Source organism: Aegilops tauschii, chromosome 2 (assembly GCF_002575655.3).
Source record: "Aegilops tauschii subsp. strangulata cultivar AL8/78 chromosome 2, Aet v6.0, whole genome shotgun sequence".
Lineage (NCBI taxonomy): Eukaryota > Viridiplantae > Streptophyta > Magnoliopsida > Poales > Poaceae > Aegilops > Aegilops tauschii.
Genome location: NC_053036.3, coordinates 300062099 through 300085356, shown reverse-complemented (window position 1 = coordinate 300085356; position 23258 = coordinate 300062099). Strand labels below are relative to the sequence as shown.

The 23258-nt window shown below is 44.4% G+C and overlaps 1 protein-coding gene and 1 long non-coding RNA gene across 22 annotated transcripts; one reads left to right on the top strand and one right to left on the bottom strand.

Annotated features, from left to right (window-relative positions):
• Positions 1-621: 621 nt before the first annotated feature.
• LOC109758496 (uncharacterized) lies at positions 622-2062 on the bottom strand. The gene is made up of 2 exons (XR_002231806.4): positions 1115-2062; positions 622-966 (listed from the first exon to the last, which is right to left on the bottom strand). It is a non-coding gene; the product is annotated as an uncharacterized lncRNA (long non-coding RNA).
• A 2339-nt stretch (positions 2063-4401) lies between these two features.
• LOC109758489 (uncharacterized) lies at positions 4402-14501 on the top strand. 21 transcript variants are annotated; one of them, XR_012202543.1, is made up of 11 exons: positions 5349-7265; positions 7993-8059; positions 8942-9008; positions 9119-9302; positions 10966-11022; positions 11506-11567; positions 11950-12228; positions 12571-12838; positions 12952-13198; positions 13291-13967; positions 14079-14501. XR_012202543.1 is itself a non-coding variant. In XM_045233009.2 (7 exons), the coding sequence occupies exons 1-7, from the start codon at positions 7255-7257 to the stop codon at positions 12012-12014; spliced, it is 513 nt and encodes a 170-aa protein (XP_045088944.1). In that variant the 5' UTR covers positions 5347-7254; the 3' UTR covers positions 12015-12554. The 21 variants fall into 21 exon arrangements, 1 of the variants encoding a protein (XP_045088944.1); XR_012202551.1 differs by lacking the exon at positions 10966-11022 and having other exon boundaries at positions 6640-7265; positions 11950-12050; positions 12132-12228; XR_012202545.1 differs by adding an exon at positions 11150-11249 and having other exon boundaries at positions 4402-7323; positions 8989-9008; positions 12571-13967.
• The last annotated feature ends 8757 nt before the right edge of the window (positions 14502-23258 follow it).

The window sequence follows — 23258 nt, the reverse complement described above, 5'->3', positions numbered from 1 at the left end:
CACAATATCAAACACTATTGAGAGCACAGTCTTTCACAGTTTTTTTACTCCTTGGGGACGACCATATAAGCATTAGGAACCAGAGAGCATGTACTTTCCATTACATCTTTTTCAAAATGCACATTTTTACTCTTTGCGAACTTCAACTTTTTTATACATGAACTTCATTGTGAAATTAAATTTGTTTTAGAAATGCGGAACTCCTTATTTTATAAACTTTTTAAAATGTTATGTTATTTAATTTGACCTTTCTTGGGATTTTTGGAAACATGAAAAATATGTTTTGTTACAAAAATCAAACAGCACTTTTTTTTATTTTGAACCTCTTCTTTTTGATAAGCATCTTTCTATTTTATGATTTTTGCTGGAGTTTTAGTATTTGAGCTTCTAGTGGCTTTTATATTGAACTTCTATGAATTTTTATTTTTGAGTATGCAACAATCAGCAAATAAAAACATTAAACAAAGAAATGGCAGCACAGATGTTGTAAAAGCAGCAAACACAACAGAGCAGCAACATACACATTCATTTTTCTCAATCTCTCACTCTATAGAATGCGAAAGATGCACACATTTCACCAAAAATTTAACTTTTGTTTACCAAAGCCACAAGCACTAGGGATAATGCAACCAAACACAAATTCTTATATATTAATTGTTAATTCCCTTTTGCTCTAGCTTTTTCACAAAGCATGTAGCAGCAGCACCGAGGACTGTAAAGTGTACAACAAACTCTCTCTACTCTCTCTCTCTCACACACACACACACACACACAATTGACATAAACGACAGCGACCAAAAGCACAAAGAGCGCCGAACTCCAGGAGGGTTGACGAGCAACGGGATGGAACCTCCTGACCTCAGCATGGACATCACGGCAGCCTATGGGCAACGTCAACTTCGTTTTCGTGTAGCTCCCTGGTGTTGCTCATCTTTTTTTCTAGATTTTGGTGAAGTTCGATTTGGCCTGCAAATTTGCAGCAGCATAGCAAGGCAAGCATCAACAACCATCTTGCTGGAATAAATTGGGTGAAAATGGTAAAATGTACGAGGACAGATCCTTCCTAGTTAGAGCATGGAAGCAGTAGGATTCAAGGGGCGCTGCGACTGCGAACCTCCATGGGAGCAGTACTTGAACGGTGGGCATGGGAGCAGTACTTGAACGGTGGGAGGTGCCAGGCGCACTAGAAAGGGCTGGCCCAGGCCGAGCGTCTCCATCATGTTGGTGTAGTCTCCATGGAGTAGCCCTGTGGTGGTGTGTCGTTCGGATGGGGTCGCGGCGACTGGGGAAGAAGCCGGCCATGGGAGCCACAACCCATGGAACTCCATGGTGAGGTTGTGAGGCGAGCTTTGCCAGGAGATGGTGAGGATGTGAGGGCGGGGGCTGCGGCTGCCATCGGTGGACTTCCCCATGCGCTCTGGTTGAACTGACGTACAACGCAGAGGCCAGCGGAGCCAGGCCCCTCTGAAGCTGCTCCGGCATGAAGGAGCACAGGGAGAGGAACTTGGACGGACACCGGTGGGGCACTTGGACTACTGAAGCAGTGGCCGGAGCAACGTCCTATCGTGGCCAGTGATAGTAGCCAGAGTACGACGCGCGGGGGACGGCAGCACCAGATGCGCTTGGGACGGCCAGTGGCGCTTGTTCGATCCTGTCCACGAGGAAGAACATACGATCAGGGGGAGATCAAATCAGTGGGGGTGGGGGGGGCAAGGGTGCGGCCACCGGGATTGGAGGCACGGCGGCGGCGACCCGCAGAGGCGAGATCCATCTCGCGGCACCGCGTGGGAGTTGCCGGCGGCGCCCGGGGTTGCAGGGGCGGCGGCGCGCTGGGTGGGTGAGGTGGGCGGCGGCGCGCTGGGAGTTGCCGGCGATGCCCGGGGTTGCAGGTGCGGCGGCGCCCGAGATGGGTGAGGTGGGCGGCGGCGCGGGGTGGTCCGGCGGCGGAGGCGCATAGGGTGGGTGGTGGTAATCGTGGGGGTCGGGAGATGGGACGTCTCAGACGCCGGGGTGGGTGGTTTTTTTAGTTCGGGTAGTTTCGCGAACATGTAATCGCCCCTCTAAATAATAGAGTTATTCTAATCTCAGCATCTTCTAATATTAAAGGAAAATCGAACGTCGTGATGGTTCGACCTCCGTTCGACCTCTTCCCTCGTTGGATCGATCCCACGCACAGAAAAGTTGAGAAAAAACACCTCGACAAGGAAAAGCTGTCACGACCTCCACTTCTCCCACGACCCGCCAGTCTCATCTCTCATCTCCTGATCTCTCTCTCCCGATCCAGAACCACCCCGGCGGCCCCCGTCTCCCGACTCCCGCGACCACCCCAGCACACTCCCTCTCCACCTCTTCTCCCTACTACCTCCACTACCACCGCCCCCATCCGTGAAACCGTCGTGCATCTGTTCTGCGCATCCAGCTACGCGTCGCCGGCCAGGGAAGCCGAAAAGAGGAACTGCTGCCACCTCCGATGGTATCCTTCCTCGGCCAGGTAGGAACCTCCATGTGCGGCCTAAGGTCTACGACGATGGGTGCATCCAGTGCCTGGGTGTATCAGGCGGCAGGGGGGCGCGCCACGGCGCCGAGAACTGGTCCAGCACCATTGTCTCACATAAGGACGGCCTGTCTCTTCCTCCTCCCCGCTCAAATTTTTATGGCAGCTGCCTAGGAGCTTCTTCTTCCTTTATCTTGATGTGTTACTCACAACCCTGGTACAAATCTTCAGTTTTACTCCTATATTTCAATCGACTGATTTTGATTGGTGCTAAGACGAATTTTGTGGCCACGTCCGATGGAAGGCACGAATATAGGCCTCCTCGGAGGCTCGGACTCGTATCTCGTGTCCATCAGTCACAACCATGAGTGGACGAGCTGGTGGTAGGGAGTAATGGAGGGGGTGGACATGGCGGCAAGGTCAGTAGGGAGACCCCATCGCACGCGCCCCATCGGAAGCAGCAGGGAAGGGGGCCGTTGGCGAGACAGGTAAGCCACTCCCCGCTTCTTCCTTCAGTTTTCATTTTCTCGTCCGCGCAGCCTCGCCGGTGATCCAGGCGTTCGGTCGAATCCCTGGTTAGCTCCCACTTTAATGCGCCCTATATGATTCCCCATTGGCTTCCCCCTGCAGGAATTTATTTTATGTGTTATTTGGTTTAGTTCTTGCGCCCCCACATATGATTTGTTTTGGTGATTATACAGTACTAAACTTTCAATCAACGATGGGACACGAGTTACACTTGAAGGATTCCAGTTGGAGACTTGTGGCTTTTTTTGTTTTTTTTGTGTGGAAGTGGGGGTGTCTCGGCGGCATGAGACTGATTTTTGTGTGTGTGGATTAACTCCTAATTTGTGTCGGATGTTCTGGTCTGCTAGCCTGGGAGTGGTGCAGTGGATTTGTAGGTAGATTTTTTTCGGGATTCGAGCATCGAGAGTGAAGGGTTCGGTACTTAATTCGTTAGGATTCAGAATCTCAGTATACATTTTTTATGAGGAATTATTCAGTCTTTTCTGGACACACTCTTAAGCTACTTGTGTTTTTTCATTGATCTTTTCACATTACAAACCAGTTGGTCCTTTTGTTGCTAGCTCTCCTCCACCCCCCCCCACACACACACCCCTATATCTTCACTCATTTTCATATGTCAGTCTTCAGTAGTGGGAACCAAATGAGGTTTCAAATCAGATGAGTTTTGTCAGTCTTGTTTTTGTCAGTGTTCTTTGTGTTAAATACTTCAGAGTAGGTCGGTGTTCAGTTTTCATTAGCGAAACTGGTAATGAAAAAGTGTGGACGACCTTTCTTATAAAGCGGTTGGTTGCTAGGCTGGGTACGAGATTCCCGGGCTGGATTTAGGCGTCGTGCGCGAATTGTCGAAGATGTGTCGTCAGTATAGCATGTTTTTTTCATTAAAGGTAGTAACCAAGGCCTCTACATTCTGTAGTGGTTTCTTTCTTTTTCAGCTTATAGCATTCCCTCTGTCCTGTTTCATGCTTATATTTTAATTTTATTTCTCAAGCCTCTGTTATAGCCTTTTAGCAAGGCTCAACTTAAGGTACTAACGAAGGTATCTTCACTCCTTCACTATATTCTGCAGTCAGCAGCCCTCCGTTTCATTTTTATCCTAATTGGCCGGATCGTCAAATGGATTTGCAAAACTAAGTTGTATGAGCTTTGACTAACCAAGCAGCTCGTGGATGGGGGAGACATAGTAAGAGGGGTTCGGTTCACCATTGGACAACCTGCAAACACGTGTACATGCATATAACCTGCAGACACGGCCAGTGCACCAGACAGAAACATTCAACCTAGACCCAAATCAAAATTACTTGATTGATAGTTAGGCACTCCCTAAATATTTTTTCGTCCAGATAACGTGCACCACTGATGGTGGCACAACGACCTATGTTGTGGTCACCGGCGCTCTCATTGTGACCTCAGCCCTAGGTTTGTCGGTGAAGCTAGCATGCGCCGTCCTCCTCAAGCCTCGCTAACAAGCGCGCCACCATCTCTCACTCCTCTCTCCTTGACCATCCAATTAGTTACTCTCTTACTCGGTAAATAATCACCCGCACCACAAAACCCTCTGTTTCATCTATTCTTTTCAGAATTTCATGTGTACATCGGCAAGATCACATTTGCAATGGAGTAATGGTTGTGTTAGAAAACTAAAATTTATTTGCCCCATTGCATCTGTGATCTAATGCCATTAGCAATTCAAACGTGACAAGCCCTACAGGAGTAAATTAATTTTCGAGAAGGTGACGTAGTCACATCTGTAGACAACAGTAGCATTTTTTGTGTATGCTTATTTCTGAAAAATGCACTGATTGGTGAATACTTTGTATATTTGTGGAGTAATGTTCATTGGGAAACAAATTATGCACGAGCTAGACCTTGGGGTCACTTGAATCAATTAAAACACGCATGAGTTTTATTGGAGGTATTAAAACTTAATTCATGTTTTCATCTATGTTGACCTGGTGGAACTTGAGTACTACCAGCTTAATTTGCTGTCTCTTGTTTTTTAAACATGAAAGTCCAACAACATGTAGGTGATTATTTTGCCTTGCCTAAAATTTTCTAAAGGAGATGAGGAACTGTACTATTTCTTAGTTATTTCCTAGAAGGGATTCTATAAAGCTTGACAATGCATTAGAATAAACATTTTGCTCTAGCAGTATCATAGAAAGTCATCACATTATGAAGAGAACATGGAAAGCGAATTTGGGGTTTGCAGTCATCCATGTTGTTCATCCAGTCTTCTAATTTTCAGATGTTTGACACTTTATCTTCACGCAATTATTTATTGCAGGACAGTACAAAATTCATATCCAATTGATAGATATACTGCTGGTTCTTCATCTGGTAGCCTTGCCTAAAGTTTTATAAAGGAAATGGGGAACTATATATACTATTTATGAACCCTGTTACCGCTAAGATCCTTGTACTGGTAGTTTGTGCTATAAAGAAAGAAGCGTCACTTTGGGCTACTACGGGTGCTCACGAGAGTAATTCGTTCGTGTTGTGTCGCTGTGGCGGTGTGTGTCTTATTACAAACTCTTCTTCTTAATCAATGAAATGGTAAATCTTTTGCCTTGTTTCAACAAAAGTAGATCTTTGTACTGTGGTAGCTTTTGTATTGCCCCTTCTTTTTTCTTATACTTGTGTATATGCAGCTATTTTTTTTGCGAGAATCTGTATATGCAGTTAGAGTTGAGAAAATGGGATATCTTTGTTTTAGAATTTTTTTTTGAAAGATCTTTATTATTTGGGTATCAAATTATTCCCGCTCTGCAGAAATCACGCCTTCTCTTTAAAGATGTGATATTCAAATTTTGATTTTTGCCATTACTGCATGTTTGCCTGTACTGTTTCCATGTCTGCTTCCGATGGGTGCCTCACCTGCAGACATCCTCTCAGTCGTCTCTATGGATACTCTGTCCTTGAGGCACCTGATCTCATTGACCTCTTAATTCCTGAAGGAATCAACAAACATCTCTACTAGCTGCTATTTCCAAACGTATTTTTTGGAGATCTAACAATGTGCATGTTTATTATGAAAAGGAAATAAATAAAATATTAATAAACAATATCACAAAGAGAATGGTTCTAAAGTAATTGAGAAGGGCATGTGGGGTGTGTGAGGACTATGATTTAATTTAATTTCATCGTGAAGATCAGTTGAGTGCCATGATGCAGCAACGGGTGTGGCTTGGGGAGTACAAAGGTAATTATTCCACATGTCAAGAAAATCCAAATTGTCGATCCATAGAAACACAAGGATATATAGCTAGCTCTATCTGTACTCTTTATGACATAGCTGATGGGGGCCGTGCATTTTGTAGTTGTGTCATGCCATCTGGTGTGAGAGGTCTGCATGATGAAAATGGCATCGGTGAGAATACGGTGAGCGTTCGTAACGGGGAAAGGGATGCAGGTGTGCGACTGAGGTTGTAGATATGATGACGGGTTCATCACATCTGCAGGGAGAAGCGGCTCGGTGTGCTCGCATAGAGAAAAAAGTACATATCGTTCCGTCGCAACACAGGGGCACTCAGCTAGTTAGAATAACGTGCGTATATAGACTATTCTGTTACCCCTGCGCCCTATATAGACGCGCGCGCGACACAACGTCAGGTTCCCGAATCCAGCCCACTAACCGGCCCGATAGAAAAGAAAACAACTCCATCCTGCCTCCCCCGAACCACCCACTTCCCGATCCCATCTCGCCACCGTCGCCACCCCTTCCCCCGCCGCCGTGCGCCTTCACCCCTCGCGCCGCCGCCGGCCTCCCCCGTTCCAGCGCGCCGCGGCCGGCCTCCCCCGTTCCAGCGCGCCGCCGCGGGCTTCCCCCTTCCAGCGCGCCGCCGCGGGACTGCCCCCTTCCAGGGCGCCACCGCCGCCCCCTGGCTTCAATCTGCCGCCGTCGGATCCCCCGGCTTCCACATGCCGCCGTCGTCCCCCTGGCTTCACCTGCCGCCGTGGCGTCCCCGCTTCCACCAACCGTCGTCGGGGGTCACCCCCGACACCTCCACCGTCGCCACACGTGACGCGCCTCCTCCCAAGGACGCGGTCGCCTCCCCGCGCCTCCTGCCGGCGACGCGACCACTCCTCCCGGCAATGCGCCATGTGTGGCCCATGTTCCGGCGTCGCCCTCCGGGGCCTCAGCGCGCAGGCCGTTCAACTCCGCCACCTGAGGCCGTTCACCTCTGCCACCTGAGGCCATTCACCACCACCAGTCCCCGTCCAAGGCCGCCCCGATGACCCACCCGTGCGTTAACGCCCCTGTCAACCCCGTGGAATTTTGTTTCTCTCAGCTTCAAAAAGAGGTTCATTTCAAAACTTTGAACACCCAGAAGGTTCATTTCAGAACTTGCAATGTCTCCAGGAATGTTACTACTGAATTGTTTCAGTTTGAGTTCATTTTGAATACATGTGCCATTTTGCTATCTTTTAAAGCTGTTTATTTTAATGCAGAAAACAATTTGTAATACCAAAAAACAAACCCTAGCAAAAAGTTCATGCTTAGAAAGTTTGTACGTTCATACATAGAAACTTGATAAGTTCAGGAAAAAAATTCAAAACAAAAACATGTTGACTGTCTGTGTTCATATATCCTCCCATGCTCTCTCTCACTGTCTGTGTTCATGTGTACTGCTGCTTCAATTTCTTTGTGATGCAAATGTTGTTGATGAAAATTTTGTGTAATAAAAAGCTACAAAAAAAAATCAGTTTTTCTTGTTGCGAAAATTTCCGAATTTTGCTCTGGTCTAGCAGTTCGACATATATTCTACTTCAGTTCAGTATGTCATTTCAGTTTAGTACGTCGGAGTATCATGTACGTCAGTTCAGTTCAGTACGAAAACATTAGAGATTCGACAGACATAATCATGTCGCACAAGTTCAAGTATAGATACAGAAGTTTCTCACCATAAATAAGTTGATCTGGAGTCTCCTTGACAAAACCTCATCTCTCATATTTGTTCCTATTTTTGTAGGTTGCAGCAAAAACAAGATGCACAAGTTCATCTTTTGTATGCTTTTCAGTACATCTACTTCCCAATCGTGAGTCTGATTTCCTTTGTGTTTCCATCTTCTTCATATAGCACAAACAAGTCCTTGTGGTTATGCTTGAGAATGAGCACCATACTGTCACTTGGTTAATCAATTTTGTAGAAAGTTCTCGGGGATTTCTTTATGTAGAGTTGTTGCTAACTTCATAATTATACAGATCATGCATTCTATCCAATGAGCCATCAATTAAAGCAATTTCCAATATAGAGAGGGAAATATACAAGATTGCCAACTAATATATACTCCCTCTGTAAACTAATAGATTCCCAACTACTCCCTCTGTAAACTAATATAAGAGTGTTTAGATCACTAAAGTAGTGATCTAAACGCTCTTATATTAGTTTACGGAGGGAATAATAATTATATTTCTTTACGGAGGGAGTAGTAATGCTCTGCTTAGCACATTGCTTGTAGTTGTAGCAGTTACCTTTCTTTTGGAGTTAGGTAATTAATAAATAATCAAGAGGGATGGTGCACCGTCACGACCGCTTGCCACCCCCACAGCTGCTACAAATTCTTGTGTGCGTCGCTGTTCCCTACTCCAGCGTGTGTCACCAGCGTCGTGACCTCCCCCAGCCAGCCCCCACGACTTGCCTCGATGGTGCCCCCAAGTCTCTCTAGAACCACCATGATGAATAGAAATCCATCCAACTATTCACTCACGGTCTCATGATCATTTTCTTGTATAAGTGTGCCTTTTCTGCTGTATTCTCCTTCTTATTACTTGTCAAAATTTAGTTTGAATCCGCTACAATTTCCATGAGTGGATTTTTTTTTTCAAAACGGAATTTCCATGATTGAATTTAAAAATCAACAAACGTAAAGTTTTAAAATGCATACAACAACTACAAAATATAATTTAGTTCAGTCCAGTTTGTAATGCTGCTCCACCTTCCGGTCATTGACGAGGCCCTGGGCAGGCGCTTCCTCCTCCTCTCAGGTCTGCCTCACTCTAACACTCTCAGTTCAAATTTGCTAATATCTACAGTACTGGTTGGGGAATTTTGGTAGTTCATTTTCCTAATATCTACACGCTGGCCCTTCCTGCAGGAACCGACCCAACCACTGCCGCCATGGCACGGCGCCTCCACCTCTCGGCGAAGGACCACCACCTCCCCGACGACGTGCCCAACCCCGATGAGGCCCGCCGGCCCTGGAGTTCCTGCCGCGACGCCTCGACCTCCTGTTCAGCCATGGATTCTTGCCATCATCCACGTCATCAGGAACACGATTGGTGAGAAACACCTTCGTGCTCCTCCTCTCCTACTCTTCAGTTCACATACTGCCATCCATGAAGGCCATTTTTCTTGTAATCTAGATTTTGATCGTTCTATGGGGGACTGCTCATAGATGCACTTGGGGGATGCTTTGTTGTGCAGGATTTGGGGGGTGCCTAGTCTGGCAAGAGTTTTCAAGTATAACATGTGTGATAGTGGCAATTTTCAAAAACTTTAATATTCAAGTACATAAGAAAACAGAAGTCCACTATGTAAAAACAACAGTAGACGCAGAAAGTTCAGTTTTGCTATATACGATTGGTAATGCCTATGTGCAGGGCCGTCTCCAGGAATTTGGGGGCCCGGGACGAAATACAAAATGGGGTCCTAAATTTTCTTAAATTCGTATAACTGAAGAAGTATCCAAAGAATATCTACACTGGCCAAATAATACCTCGCTAGCCAAGGAACCCCTCATGCCAAAGCATACATAAATTTGCTCGATTGCACAATATATGTAGAACTGAAACTCAATGCTTAACAATGGAACCAAATAGATTAAACATGAAAAAAAAAGCTACAAATAATAATAAGGGACACAAAAGAATACCAAAGCAATAGTTTGCCTCATCTATTCCTCCCATGTGTAGACACTCCTTGTTGTTGCAGGTCACTAATGAAAATATGTCTTCATCTTATTTTTCTGTAGCATGGAATAAAATTGATATAAATATACATCAATTCGGGTTTCATCTAACAAAGACATCAGTTCAGAAATCAACACATACAGCATGTCAGTTAAACTTCAAGTGCATCTTTTATTGTCGTTTGCTTCTTCCAGTGCAAGAATCAGTAAATTACCCACTGATTAGTGGCCGAGGCGCACCAGCACCAGATTTGGAGGGGCAGCAAGTCCTCCATTCAGCGGAGGCAAGGCCAGCGCCCAGATCGGCCAGGCGGAGGACGGGAATCACTGCCAGACATGGTACACTAGTGCAAGCACGGAGCAGCTAGTAGGCGGAGCTAGACTGGGGGAGAGCGGACGCCAGCGGCGATCTGCAGCAGACCAATACCCGTGGATCCATTGCAGATCGCAAGAGAGGCGGCGCGTCTGCGCAGGCGAGGGACTGGGGAGGGCTCAACTTGTAACGGGCGCCACAGACGCATATTACCTCTCGTTTTTTCTCCAACTAAAAAAACCCTCCCGTTTTCTCTCCAATCGGGGGCCCCATGATTTGGGGGGCCCTGTGCGGTCGGCCACTTTGGCCTCCCTCATCGACGGGCCTGCCTATGTGTTCCTTTGTGGTTTAGATTTCGGCAGTAAACTATGCAAACAATTTAAAAGTACTCAAGTCCAACTTGCAAACCAGTAGCAGTCCTATAGGGCAACATGCATCAAATTCAAAAAAATAACAAACCTGACTTGAAGCAAATTCGCATCTGGTTGTTTATTTCGTAGCTCATCGTTTCTAATATAAGCCAATGCTTCTATTCTAATCTAGTTGTTTATTTTGTAGCTCACTTTTTCTAATATAATGTTAAAAGTACACTAGATGAAAAATTCTCTGTGTTAGCGATCAGTACTAGTGCTCATCAGTACGGCAAGCAGCAGTACTGATCAATATGACTTACACAAATACTAGTACTGATTAGTACTTTCTTAATGTTAAAGATGAGCAGTAAAAGATACAAGTTGCAGTTCCAGGGCAACCTATCTCAGATCCTTTTCAGGTTCAGGTAATACATGTTTGGTATTCTTATATACTTGCATCAGTTCAGACTCACGGATACAATAAGTTGAGGGAAAACCCATACAAAAGTTCAAAGTTGAGAAACAGGGGTTCTTTGTTTCAATGTTCGCTAGTGTATGCAGATTGGGTTTGCATGCATTTCATAGTTGGATGGCTACTGATCTCTATAAAACCTTGGAAGCAGTGCTTGCATTACTAGTCCAACCATACTAGGTAAAACTGAATGTACCTAGCCAGTTCAATAACATCATCTCCTTGTGCAAAAAAGTAGTTAAAAAGGTCGAACTGACATCTACTTCAGAATGTCGCACAAAAAAATATTTATCTCTATTTGTCTCTTTCATGTTGAATTATTTGAAGTAAAACAAAAATAGCTCACTTTTGTGACTTTCATCATTTGAAAATCTACATGCCTCATGTTCGAACTTTCAATTTGTTTAAAACTAAACTGATGGTGCTCTTGTTTCAGGGCCGGGGGAGAAGGCAGAACCTCTGGGTGCATGATGGAAACCATGATGCATGGTAGAACAGGTTATGCTTTTGCTTTTCAATTATTTTTCCTTGTCGATGATTCCACATTTGCACCTTTGGGTTGTAGGTTGATATGAGAAAAAAGATTACTGTTTAATGTAACAATGTTCAATCTCTTCGTAATTCATTCAGTCCAAATCCAACACACGCAAAGAAAGCTGCGTTGAGTGATTTTCCAGATGTGTGTGTGTCTTCTGATTCTGTGATCCGTCCTTTTTGTCAATCAAGATCACTTTGTAGAAGCAATCAATATAACTAAATGTATATTTTAGGCAATCAACATCAATATTTTCTTCTCAAAATATATTTTTACCATCAGTGGTAAATCAGTATGTTAACATGAACTTATGCTATTGATATGCGGTTGATCCTTCCTTTTCAGACCTCGAATCTGAGTTCTTCATGGAGTATGGTGAAATAAACCGGTATCAGGTTGGTGGTGATTAAGGCCGCTACGTCAGTCCAATCCCACCTCCCAGAAAGGTCACCGCCGCTACATCATCTCGCAAACCGAGCCCCCCGGTGCTGCATCTTGTCAAGCTCACTGCCTTGCTGTGGTTCCAGTGGGGGACGGGCGGGCTCATACACAGGAGGATGGATGCCCTGGTCTGGTACGACCAGGATGGTATCGGTGCTCCGGCCAACTCCATCGATCTGCTCAGTAAATGCCCACTCCTAACTCCGTTTGAAGTTTTGGTTATGATCGCCATGCTCTTCTGCTCATGATGCTACAGCCCCACTGCATATTTTTCCCAGTTCTACTCATGAAGCGAGAGACATGTGCGTTGGATGTGTGTGTGTGTGTGTGTGTGTTGGTGCGTTGTGTCTTTGATCATGTTCAGATTTTGCTTCAGTATTTTTTTAAAAGATAAGACATATAGGAGTCAAGTGTATAGATACATAAGTTCAGTACATAGATTTATGGTCTTGTTCAAAACATAGATGTTTGACCCCAACAAATAAGTTCAAAGATTGTTCAGTGCTTGATGTTCTTACTTTTCAGAGATGGTTCATGGACCTGCTCCCGCTGGCATCGCGGACGCTGGCCGGTGGTGGATCTTGAGCACCGCCTCTGGTCCCCTGTGCTCCGACGATCGTGGCTGCCACCAGCATGCGTGTGTCGTCGGTCCTCCGAGGCACCTCTCGCTTTGTGTTGTCCATAGCCGCCCACACATGCTGCCCCGATTTCTACCTCACCTCCAAGCTTGATGGACTGCTATTATTGGTTGGTGTTTCATGAATGCACCGATGAAGCATCATGTGAGCTGAAGGTTTTGTTCCCTACATCTGTTTGTGAAATTCCTACAAGAACTAATGATGTGATTAATGTTCCAAACACAGAATCTAAGTGGTTTTTCATATAGCTACATCTAATGAACTGCAGATCACTTTTGATGTGCCTACTGGTGCGTGCGTGTGTGTTGTGGGCTTGTCGCGTGCATCCGCTGGTGGGTGCATGGGTGCCTCCTGCTGGCAAAAACATACACTCTGTACAAAAGAACGTTAAAACATACACCCAGAAATACATGATGTTCTAGATGTATTCTGGGTGGTCCGGCACCGCTGCGTCTAGCGGTCCAACCTCGCCGCCCGAGGCCGTTCACCGTCGCTTCATTCTTGTTTTTAGTTCAGTCAGTCTCTTATTTTATTTTCCTTCAATTTCTAATTTTACTAAAGTTTAATTTCTAATTCCAAACAGTTTGTGTAAATTCCCATCGAGCAGGTCTGACTTATTGTTTCTCTAAAGCGGCCAAATCCCGGCGAACCTCTCCTCCAGCTCCACTTCGAGGCGCCGTCAGTCCACAGGAGCATGGGCGGTGTGCTCATCACCAAAAAAGAGTGCTTGGAAACTTAAAATTCTGTACACATTCGGGAAACAGAAGTTGTAGCTTCTTTCAAAGTTCAAAACAAAAAATATATTCAGTTCAACTTGTTCTAGCAAACCATGTGCGAGACACCATAGAATGAAAATGTTGTTGCGTTGCCAGGTCTCCAATTGGTTCAACTACAGATAAGTTACATCCGTTCGACTACATATATTACACTAGTTCAACTGAGTGCGTCACACCAATTGACTTAAGTTTTACATATGTATTTAGAAAAAACTGTAGATTTTGATGATGCAAGCTTAGTTCCTTTTTCTATTTCCTATAAGTTCAAGTGATCAATTGCTATATATTTGGTGGGTTGTTTACTCATACAGTTAAAAAAAGTGAATTATGTTCATGGCCAGCGAGATGCTCATCATTTGCCACATCCATCTCTACTGAATTATGTTCATCTCTTTCAGTTCATCTTTGAAATTTTGGTCCATTTTCTGTCCGTGTGGCTTGACGTGCAGCCCGCCGGCTCAGTCGTGTACGTCCAGACAAGACACTATGGTGCAATTTAATGCATGAAGTAAGCCCAGCAAATCAGTTTTCATTTTTTGAATTTTTTTGAACTTGTTGTCGCTTAACTTAATGTTATATTTCTGTATTTAAGAAATACCACCCTTTTCGTCGGTTGCAGTATGTGTTTGAGAGTGGATGAACCCATACCTGAAGGCTCTGGGCTCCCGACTATAGCAACGGTGTCAAATTCGCCATGGCCGGCTCAACGGTGTCCCGCGGCGTCTCCCAATTCCCTGAACATCCAGCTCGATCCGTTCGTCTACTACAAGCGCAGATCCCTAGAGCTCTAAAATTCTGTATCAGGGTAATTTTTTCATCAGTTCTAAAATTCCCAGAGCATCAGTCCAACAACGTACCGGGGTATACTGTGTTGCTCCTGCAATTTTTTGTATGCTTGTATGTACAAAAAATATGGTACAGTTACTGCTTTGATGTGTCGTGGTGCGAATGTTGTTGATGTTCAAAGTTTGTGAAGAGAAAGACTTCAAAAACTCGTGTCGCCAATGGAATGAATTACTAGAAGTTCAAATTTGCTAATAAATATTCTTCTACATGTCTTTACACTGTATATAGTTCATTTTGCCAATAAATATTCTTCTACATGTCTTTACGTCGGCCGTAGAACATGTATTCCTTTTGGAAGTTAAGTCAATGTATTTCATCTCTTTGATTGAATTAATGCCTGATTTTGGTGATGGCAATTTTTATCTCTGATATCTTGAAATGAGTTAGTAACTTAGAATTGTTTTTGCTAGCTTTGGAATTGTAAAAACACAACAAGTTCATAATTTAAAACGTTGTAAGTTTATCTCTGATATCCTGAAATGAGTCAGAAACTTAGAATTTTTTTTGCTAGCTTTGGAATTGTAAAAACACAACAAGTTCACAATTTAAAAAGTTGCAAGTTCAACACGACGTCCTAGATAAGTTTGGGAAAAAGCTTAAAAAAAGAAACCCCACGGAAATTCAAATAGTAAAAGTTCAAGTCGTAAAATGAGAGAAGTCCATAACATTGTTGAAAAAAAATGTTAGTTAAAAAAACACACACAAAACATTTTCTTTAAAAAAATGTCATCCAGTTCAACGGTATAAACCATGCAAGTTCGGGGACGATGATATCCTGAACTGTTGAAAAGTTACGAGGAAAACCATACAGAAAAAACAGAGTAAAGTCTGCGAAAACATGCTCACTACAAATCCATATGGACATCCGTTCAAGTACTCTTTTTTGGGAACGTTTCAAAATTACTCTATGAAAAATACATCAGTACAAACACACACGAGATCAGTACAAATACTCTGTTTTTTCTGACGAAAAACAGCACGACATGTCTCACCGTAATCTAAATTACTCTTCAACGGTTGCGAATTTGAGAAAACGTTCAACATGACTAAGTTTCGTATTTTCGATATCTTTCCACAAACTTAAAAAAAAGCGCGTTCGAAATCAAATTTGACCGTACTCAACTTTGTTTTAAACCGTAAGGAATTAGAAAAACATTTCAATACAGAAAAGTTGCGCATTTTCCATAGCTTTTCAACGCCGTATCATTTGCATCAATCCGACAAACCGTTTGCAAAAAATCATGAAAATAAGTTTCGCCCAGAATTTCACCGTTTTCCAAATTACTTTTAAATCATATAGAATTAGAAAAAACAATAGATATGGAAGATGCGGATTTTCACCGGCTTTCCAACACCATCTTATTTGCTCAATTCCGACAAACCGTTTGAAAATTGAGTCTGAAATACGATTCACGTTTTCGGTTTTTTTTAAAAATGGTTTTTTCAAAACTGCTCTTAAACCATAATGATTTTGCAAAACCGTTCAATATACTTGAAATATAGTTGTCAAGAGCTTTCCAACGATATATTACACGTCCCGTTCCAACAAAAAAATTGCAAAAAAGTTTTGAACTAAAGAAGACGATGTGTTAAATAGAACTGAAAGCATCAGTTCAACCGTTTCGAAATCATCAGTACAACCACCTGAAACCGTCAGTTCAAGTAGGGTAAGAGAATAATATTCTGTTTTGCGAAACAGAATAACCCAGATATATAGAGTAATAATTTTTTCGGGTAACAGAATAATAATTTTTTCGGGTAACTTTCGAAATCATCAAGTGCTCTTCCCCGGGGAAGTTCAAAAATTTCTTGCGAGAGAGGTTCACCTTGTATTTCCATGTTCGAAAACACAAAAAAGAAATTATTATTTTTGCGTTTTAAAATAATTCTCTCAATCCACAAGGAAGTTCAGTTATTATTTGGGAGCAATTTGATTTCAAAAAGGAAATATAAAATTAAAATTATAAAAATGGAAAAAGTTCATGTACTACATGGTGTGTGTTTAGTATGAGAAAAATGAATTAAAAGGCAAGGTTTTCCTCGTTATTAAAGAATGGAAACAAGAAGTTCAAAAATTAAATAACAAAGAAGTTCAACTTTTAATAATAGAGCGTTTCAAAATTTCATAAAAAGATTAAGAAATAAAACGAGGAAGTCCATATTAACAAGATGGAGAAGTTGGACGATTATAGAAAAGTCAGATTTTCCTCGTTATTAAAGAATGGAAAAAAGATATTCAAAAATTAAATAACAAGAAGTTCAACTTTTCATAATAGAGCGCTTCAAAATTTCATAAAAAAGGATTAAGAAATTCAGATTAATATTGATAAAAATCAGATATTTTCATGTAACCGAGAGAAGTTCAGATTGATAACTGCGAGAAGTTCACGTACTACACGGTGTGCGTTATGTATTAAAAAAATAAAAAAGCAAAGACTAAATGTTTTATTGTTATAAGTTCAAGTCCTCCGTCGGAGAAAGTTAAAAAAATTATTGTGAGAGTGGTTTGTACAAAAGGAATATCATTTGTGTAACACTAAGAATGGATGAGAAATTTACAAATGAAAATAAGTCACAGAAGTTCAACGTGAAAACAGCAGGAAGTTCAACCACTACGGTGAATGAATTTTAGATGAAAATCATCGCGAGTATGAAAAAATGATCAACACGGGGAAGTTGCGTGTTTACAGCAGCTTTCCACCGGTATATCACTTGCTCAATTCCGGTGAGTGTTTCGGTGAGTGGATGGAGAGCTACAAGCAAAAAAAACACACGTGAAAACAGAATGAAGTTCAAGTAAACATGCCGAGAAGTTCAAGTTCTTCACGCGGTGCATTTTTGAAGAATCTGTTTCGCGATAAAGGCAGAACGAATGATCCTGCCGTTTTTGAAATTACTTGAAAACGGCTAGGAATCAGAGAAAACCATCAACATGAAAAAGTTTCACATTTTTCATAGCTTTTCAACGGTATATTAATTGCCCCATTCCAATGAAAGTTGTAAAAATTACAGCGAAAATACGTTTTAGCCATTTTCAAAATTGACATAAAACCGTAATGAGTTGGAAGAAATAATATGTACCAAAAAGTTTCGCATTTCCTCAAGATTTCCAACGCCATATTATTTGCTGCATTCAGACATAAGGTTAAAAAATTAGCTCGAAAATACAAACTCGGTGGAACTTGTACCGTTGTCTAAATTAGTTTTAAACTGTTCAAAATTAGAAAAAACTTTCAAAAAGAGAAAGTAGAGCATTTTCATAAGCTTTCCAACGCCATATCATTTGCCTCAATTGGATTAGCTGTTTAGAAATGACATCGAATATACGAACTCGGCTATTCGGTTTGCGAAATTTTACGATTTCCAAATTACTCTTTAACCATAAGAAATTAGAGAAAACTTTCAACATGTGGAAGGAGCGGTTTTACAGCAGCTTTCCAGCACCATATTAATTGCCTAATCCCGATAAACGGTTTAGAAATGCGATCAAAAATACGATTCACGTTTTTTGTCTGTAGAAAAAAACGGTTTTCAAAACTGCTCTTAAACCGCTTACATTTTGCCAAAAATTCAACTTGGGTCATGATACTGGTGTCGATAGCTTTCCAACGGTATATCGCAAGCCCCATTTGGACAATGTTGGCGGAAGTTCAACCTAGCAGTGGGAGAAGTTCAGGTCGAACAACACAGGCAGTAAAATTGCAAAAAACGCAATTTCATCACAATCCGAGAGCAAAATCCGCTAGCGAGCGAGATTCCTATTTAAAACGGGTATTTAGTTGCTAAAAAACGTTTCTAGATTACACTAACATCATATAGAATACAACTAACTAGAATAATTCACGCGGGGAGACACGGTTGCGAAGATAGCCCGAAGGTCGGGTTCGTACAGAGGGAAGTTCAGGCGCATTACTCAGGCAGTTCAGGTGTGATCAAAATATTATTCTGATCCCGTGATCAGAATAGTGTTTATATATGGGAGTTGGTTGAAAAATCAAATTTGTATCCTTGGGTGCATGCTTAGGTCCCATGCAAGAAATGGGAATGAATTTCAAACACCAGGACACTGTTGATTGCCGGCAAAACGTTGAGATACTTTGTTTTTAAATTCTAATAAATCCAAAACTCGTCTGAAATTCATGAAACTTGGCATGCTATCATGGAATGGCACCCGACATGCTGTGGTATTTTTCGTGTCCATTTCGAGAGAAGGCGCACTCAAATAACAGCCAACAAAGGCATTTTGAAAAAATAGCTGCCACTTTAATATCTCAAACGTTTGTATAATTCAAATCGTGTGCGTTCTGTTAACCATTCACATGACGCCACGTGTCTTGGTTTTAATGGCTATAGGAGGTGTCGTGCGGACAACTGCTTGACTGAACGGGAGGCATGCGAGCGGAGTCCGGTGCGCAGGCTGACCGAGAGGCGTGCAAGCTGTCCTCCAATGAGCAGGCTCATTGGAAAGCGTGCGAGCTGTATGCTGCGCAGGCTCACTGGGAAGCGAGCCCTTTGACTTCCATGGCCGCCCGCCTTCCTCTCCATTAATGGCGCCCGAGCCGCTGTTTAATATGGGCGGCCTTACTGTTCGCCTCCCATTCCCCTCTCCCCCGCAGACCTCCACCAACGCCATGGCGCAGAATGATCATCTGCCACTAGTCTTCAAGTTTGGTGAAGTCGACTCCGCAAACATTTTAGTTAGAACTCCCGTATGCAACCAACAACTTCCCCAGGAAGCCAAGGGAAAATGTGCCGATCAGAATTTCTGTAGCTCTTGATCGCAAACGTTTTAGATAGAACACCCGTATGCAAAGTGATAGCTATGGTCTTCCCCCTTAATTCAAGAGAAAATTCACACCGCAGGATTTGTGCATCCCTTCAACGCAAACGGTTGTTTTGGATGACCCGTGTGCAACCACGTACAAACAATTTGGTAAGATTTGCATCTGTCATATTGGGTATGTTGCCATTTGTCAAACTGGAAAGATTGACATTTGTTGATCTAGTAACATTGCCATTTTTCAACCTTGTAACACTGCGATTTGTCAAAATATGCAGCTAAAAATTATTAGCACTATCTAATTTTTGCAACTAAAATTCAGTAATTAAGCATAGATTTCATTCATAGATTAAGCAGTTAATCTTTATACAAACAGTTCAACTCGACAGCTGAACCGACCAAATGTTTCCCCAATTGTTGCCAACCACGTACCAAAATAGCTAGTTCAACTATATATACTAGCTAATTTTAAGTACGTTGTACACTTCCAGCACATCTATAGTCAGATGAACTCAACAAAATAGCCCCTAAATACTACTACTACGGAGGGGCTTTGTACTACTTCCGGCAGCCTCTCCTCTGCCAAGCGCGCTCAGTAAGAGGCAGAGGAGGAGGAGCCTACCGACGAGCTGGACAACTGCAACACGGTGCCTGCCGCTGCTGCAGCTTCAGCGATGCTCACCTCAAATGCCCTCTGTCGATGTCAAAACCGGCAGATCTCGGGTAGGGGGTCCCGAACTGTGCGTCTAAGGTCGATGGTTACAGGAGACGGGGGACATGATGTTTACCCAGGTTCGGGCCCTCTCTATGGAGGTAATACCCTACTTCCTGCTTCATTGATCTTGATGAATATGAGTGTTACAAGAGTTGATCTACCACGAGATCGTAATGGCTAAACCCTAAAGGCCTAGCATGTATGACTATGGTAATGAGTATATCCTTTCGAGACTACGCCCTCCGGTTTATATAGACACCGGAGGGATCTAGGGTTACATAGAGTCGGTTACATAAGAAGGAATCTTCATAGTTGGTCACCAAGCTTGCCTTCCACGCCAAGGAGAGTCCAATCCGGACACAGGTACTGTTGGGGATATTACCACTGGGCGTAAACCGGCCAGGAGAGGCCGGGTCAACTTCATAAGTAGTTCATCTGTATCTGAAGCCCATGAAGACAGACGGTGACGCTTCATGAAGGCCCAGGGCCCAAAGCCGGTTTAAGGCATGTAGACACAAACCGGCATTGAGATGTAAACTTGTGTTGTAAGATATGCGTAGCAGAGACCGAGCCGGACACGATTATGAGCCGGCCTCGGAGTCTGTAAACCGACGGGCGTCAACCCATGTATATAAGGGGACGACCCGGCGGTGGTTCAGGGACAACAGACAACAACTCGAGACTCAGGCAAAGCGTATTCGCTCCCTGGTAATCGAAACCCCATCAATTCCATCACAACTAGACGTAGGCTTTTACCTTCATCGAAGGGGCCGAACTAGTATAAAAACTCTCTTGCATCCCTTGTCCGCTTTAACCCCTTCGAGCTAACCCGTAGCGATGGCTCCACGACTAAGTCCTTTCTCTAGGACATCTGCCGTGACAAAACCACGACAGTTGGCACCCACCGTGGGGCTATCGCACGATGGTTTCAAGTTCTTGGAGGGCAGCTTCGAAGGACTCAAGGGTTACGCTGTGGGCCGGATGACCAAGAGTCGTCGCGGCAAGCTCTACATCGATGATGCAGACTGGGCCCCCGAGGCCGGCTCAATCGAGTACGGGTACCGGGTCCCCTTTGGTGGCATACACGTTTTCATTGGCAAGATTGGTGAACCGGGCCCTGAGCCGGACATCTGCACCGACCTCGTCGAAACGGCTCAGCGTGCGAGATCTGCCCAGGTCAAGCCTATCATGAAGCGTGCCTTCGTGGGAGTTATCCATGGAGGTGAATCTGAGGATAGATCGAAATCTGGTGGTGAGACCGTCGTTTATTCCGGCGACGAGTCATCGACTGGAGAGACCGAGTCGTTATATCAGTTACAAGATGGCCGGATTGGGGGCTGTTCCGATGGCGACAATATTCCGGACCCCTTTGATCTGCCAAACCGGGTCGTGATCTTCATGGCCGGCACGCAACCAGCGCTCCACTCTTCAACCGCAGCGGCGATGATTTTCGGATCAGCGGCGGCGGCAGCGGCTGGGACAGGAGGCCCTGTGTGACCGCCGGCTCAGGTTCTATCTGATTTGTTTGATATGTTGGCAACGCTAATGGCGGAGGTTAACTCGGCGGATCAGGATACACACAATGCGGAAATCGCGAAAGTGAAAGATCAGATCACCCAGGCAAAAGCCGACTTAGCAGCTGAGGATATCAGGATAGCCGTGGAGCGGGCCGCTTTGGATGCACAAGCTTACCGGATTATGCTGGATCAGAGTGTGTCGAACGAAGTCCTGAAGAGGAGGCACCGATCTCGCCTGCCTCCGGTTTATGACGCTAGAAATCTCTTTAACACCCCAGGGGCAGGAACCAGTAATCCGCCGATGGTAAACTGGGCAGAGGCACCCGGAGCAAGGGCGCCGGTTCAGCCACGTTTGGTGGATCCGCCTCGTCAGAACAACGTTGTGGTACCTCATGTCCCCACACCACCGGGTCATTATTCTAACCCAATGGACAACATTGTCGCTGGCGCTTCACGGCTGGCGGCCATCCCGATCGAAGGCGATTCTCCAGCAGCGGTCGAGACGCGTCGGGTTAAGGAGCTTCTTCAGACAGCCTTGATTCAATAGGAGGCTTATTCATATAGTCGCGATCGGATTCATTCCACTTCCCGTCCAAGCCGGAGTTACAACAGGCGTATGGATGCACTGACAGTGTCAAGCAATGCGCGGAGCCGTGATCCGCCCCGTGGCCATAACCCGGCGGGTGGTGCCGGTGATGCTCAGGATGTGGTGGACCGGGCTCGGGCACGCAGAGAGGCCGAGTTAGCGGCGCAGCACGAGGCCCGTCAGCTTACTCCGGTTCGTCCAACCACATCGGTGGAACCAGGAGTTACCTCTAGTTCCTTAGGAGTGCCATGTCTTGTCCCGGCATTGCGCAATGTGCGCCTGCCCAAAGATTTCAAGGGCCCGCACAAGGTGCCGAATTACACCGCTGATTTATCCCCTAAAACATGGGTTGAAAGCTACGAGATGGCCATGGAGATGCTGGACTTGGATGATGCGGCATGTGCGAAGTACTTCACCATGATGCTAGAAGGAACGGCCCGCATTTGGCTAAAGAGTTTACCGGCTAATTCTATCAGGTCATGGGCTGAGTTGAGAGCCCGGTTTGTTCAGAATTTCAAGGATACATGCAAGCAGCCCATGTCAATTGTGGACTTAGCTACCTGTGTCCAGGAGGAAGGAGAGTCAACAACCCATTGGGTGCGTCGGGTTTCGGAGATTTTGCATTCATCAGACCGCATCAACGCTGACACCGCAGTTTTAACATTGGAAGGCAATTGCCGGTTTCAACCCTTGAAGTTGAAGTTGGGACGGCTCAAACGTCATTGTAATGACATGGGCACCCTCATGGCTGCACTGGTGAAGTATGCCGACTCTGATAGTACCAAGGATCCCAAGTCTGACGATGATAAGACAGGGAAGGGAAAGAAGAGCGGCAACGCCAAGGGGCAGCACCACAACCCGGCGGGTCATGGAAACGGCGGCAAGCGTAAAGCGGACCACGGTTTAGACTTTGTGGCTAACACTAATACGCACGACAAGGGCCAGCGGCGTAAGGGTAAACCGCCCCGGCGGAATGGAATGCCGAATCCTAATCCGGACCGTTTGTCGTATCTGTGGAACTAGCCCTGTCCAAAGCATGGGGCGAAGGAGGAACCATCTACACACCTCTGGAAAGATTGTTATATCATGCAAGAGTTCAAAAATTCTGATTCTTTCCGGTATGATCATGGATCAGGAGGCGGTTCGGGCTCTAGCTCTCATGGGCCGAGTTATGGCAAAGCTATTTCCGGTTTGGGATTCCATGGTAATCAGGGTGGACATAACAATCAAAGTAATCAAGGTAACCAAGGTGGCTATAATCATCAGGGCAATCAGCAGCAACAGCAGTCGGGTTACCAGAGCAACCCGAAGCAGTTGAATAGCGTACAATATCATGTCTTCACCACTAGCTTGGA

Coding starts and splice junctions, on each gene's coding strand:
- LOC109758489 (XM_045233009.2), top strand. Junction 8,060..8,941: donor AGTACATCTACTTCCCAATC/GTGAGTCTGATT, acceptor AGTTCAGTCCAG/TTTGTAATGCTGCTCCACCT. Junction 11,023..11,505: donor CAGATCCTTTTCAGGTTCAG/GTAATACATGTT, acceptor CTCTTGTTTCAG/GGCCGGGGGAGAAGGCAGAA.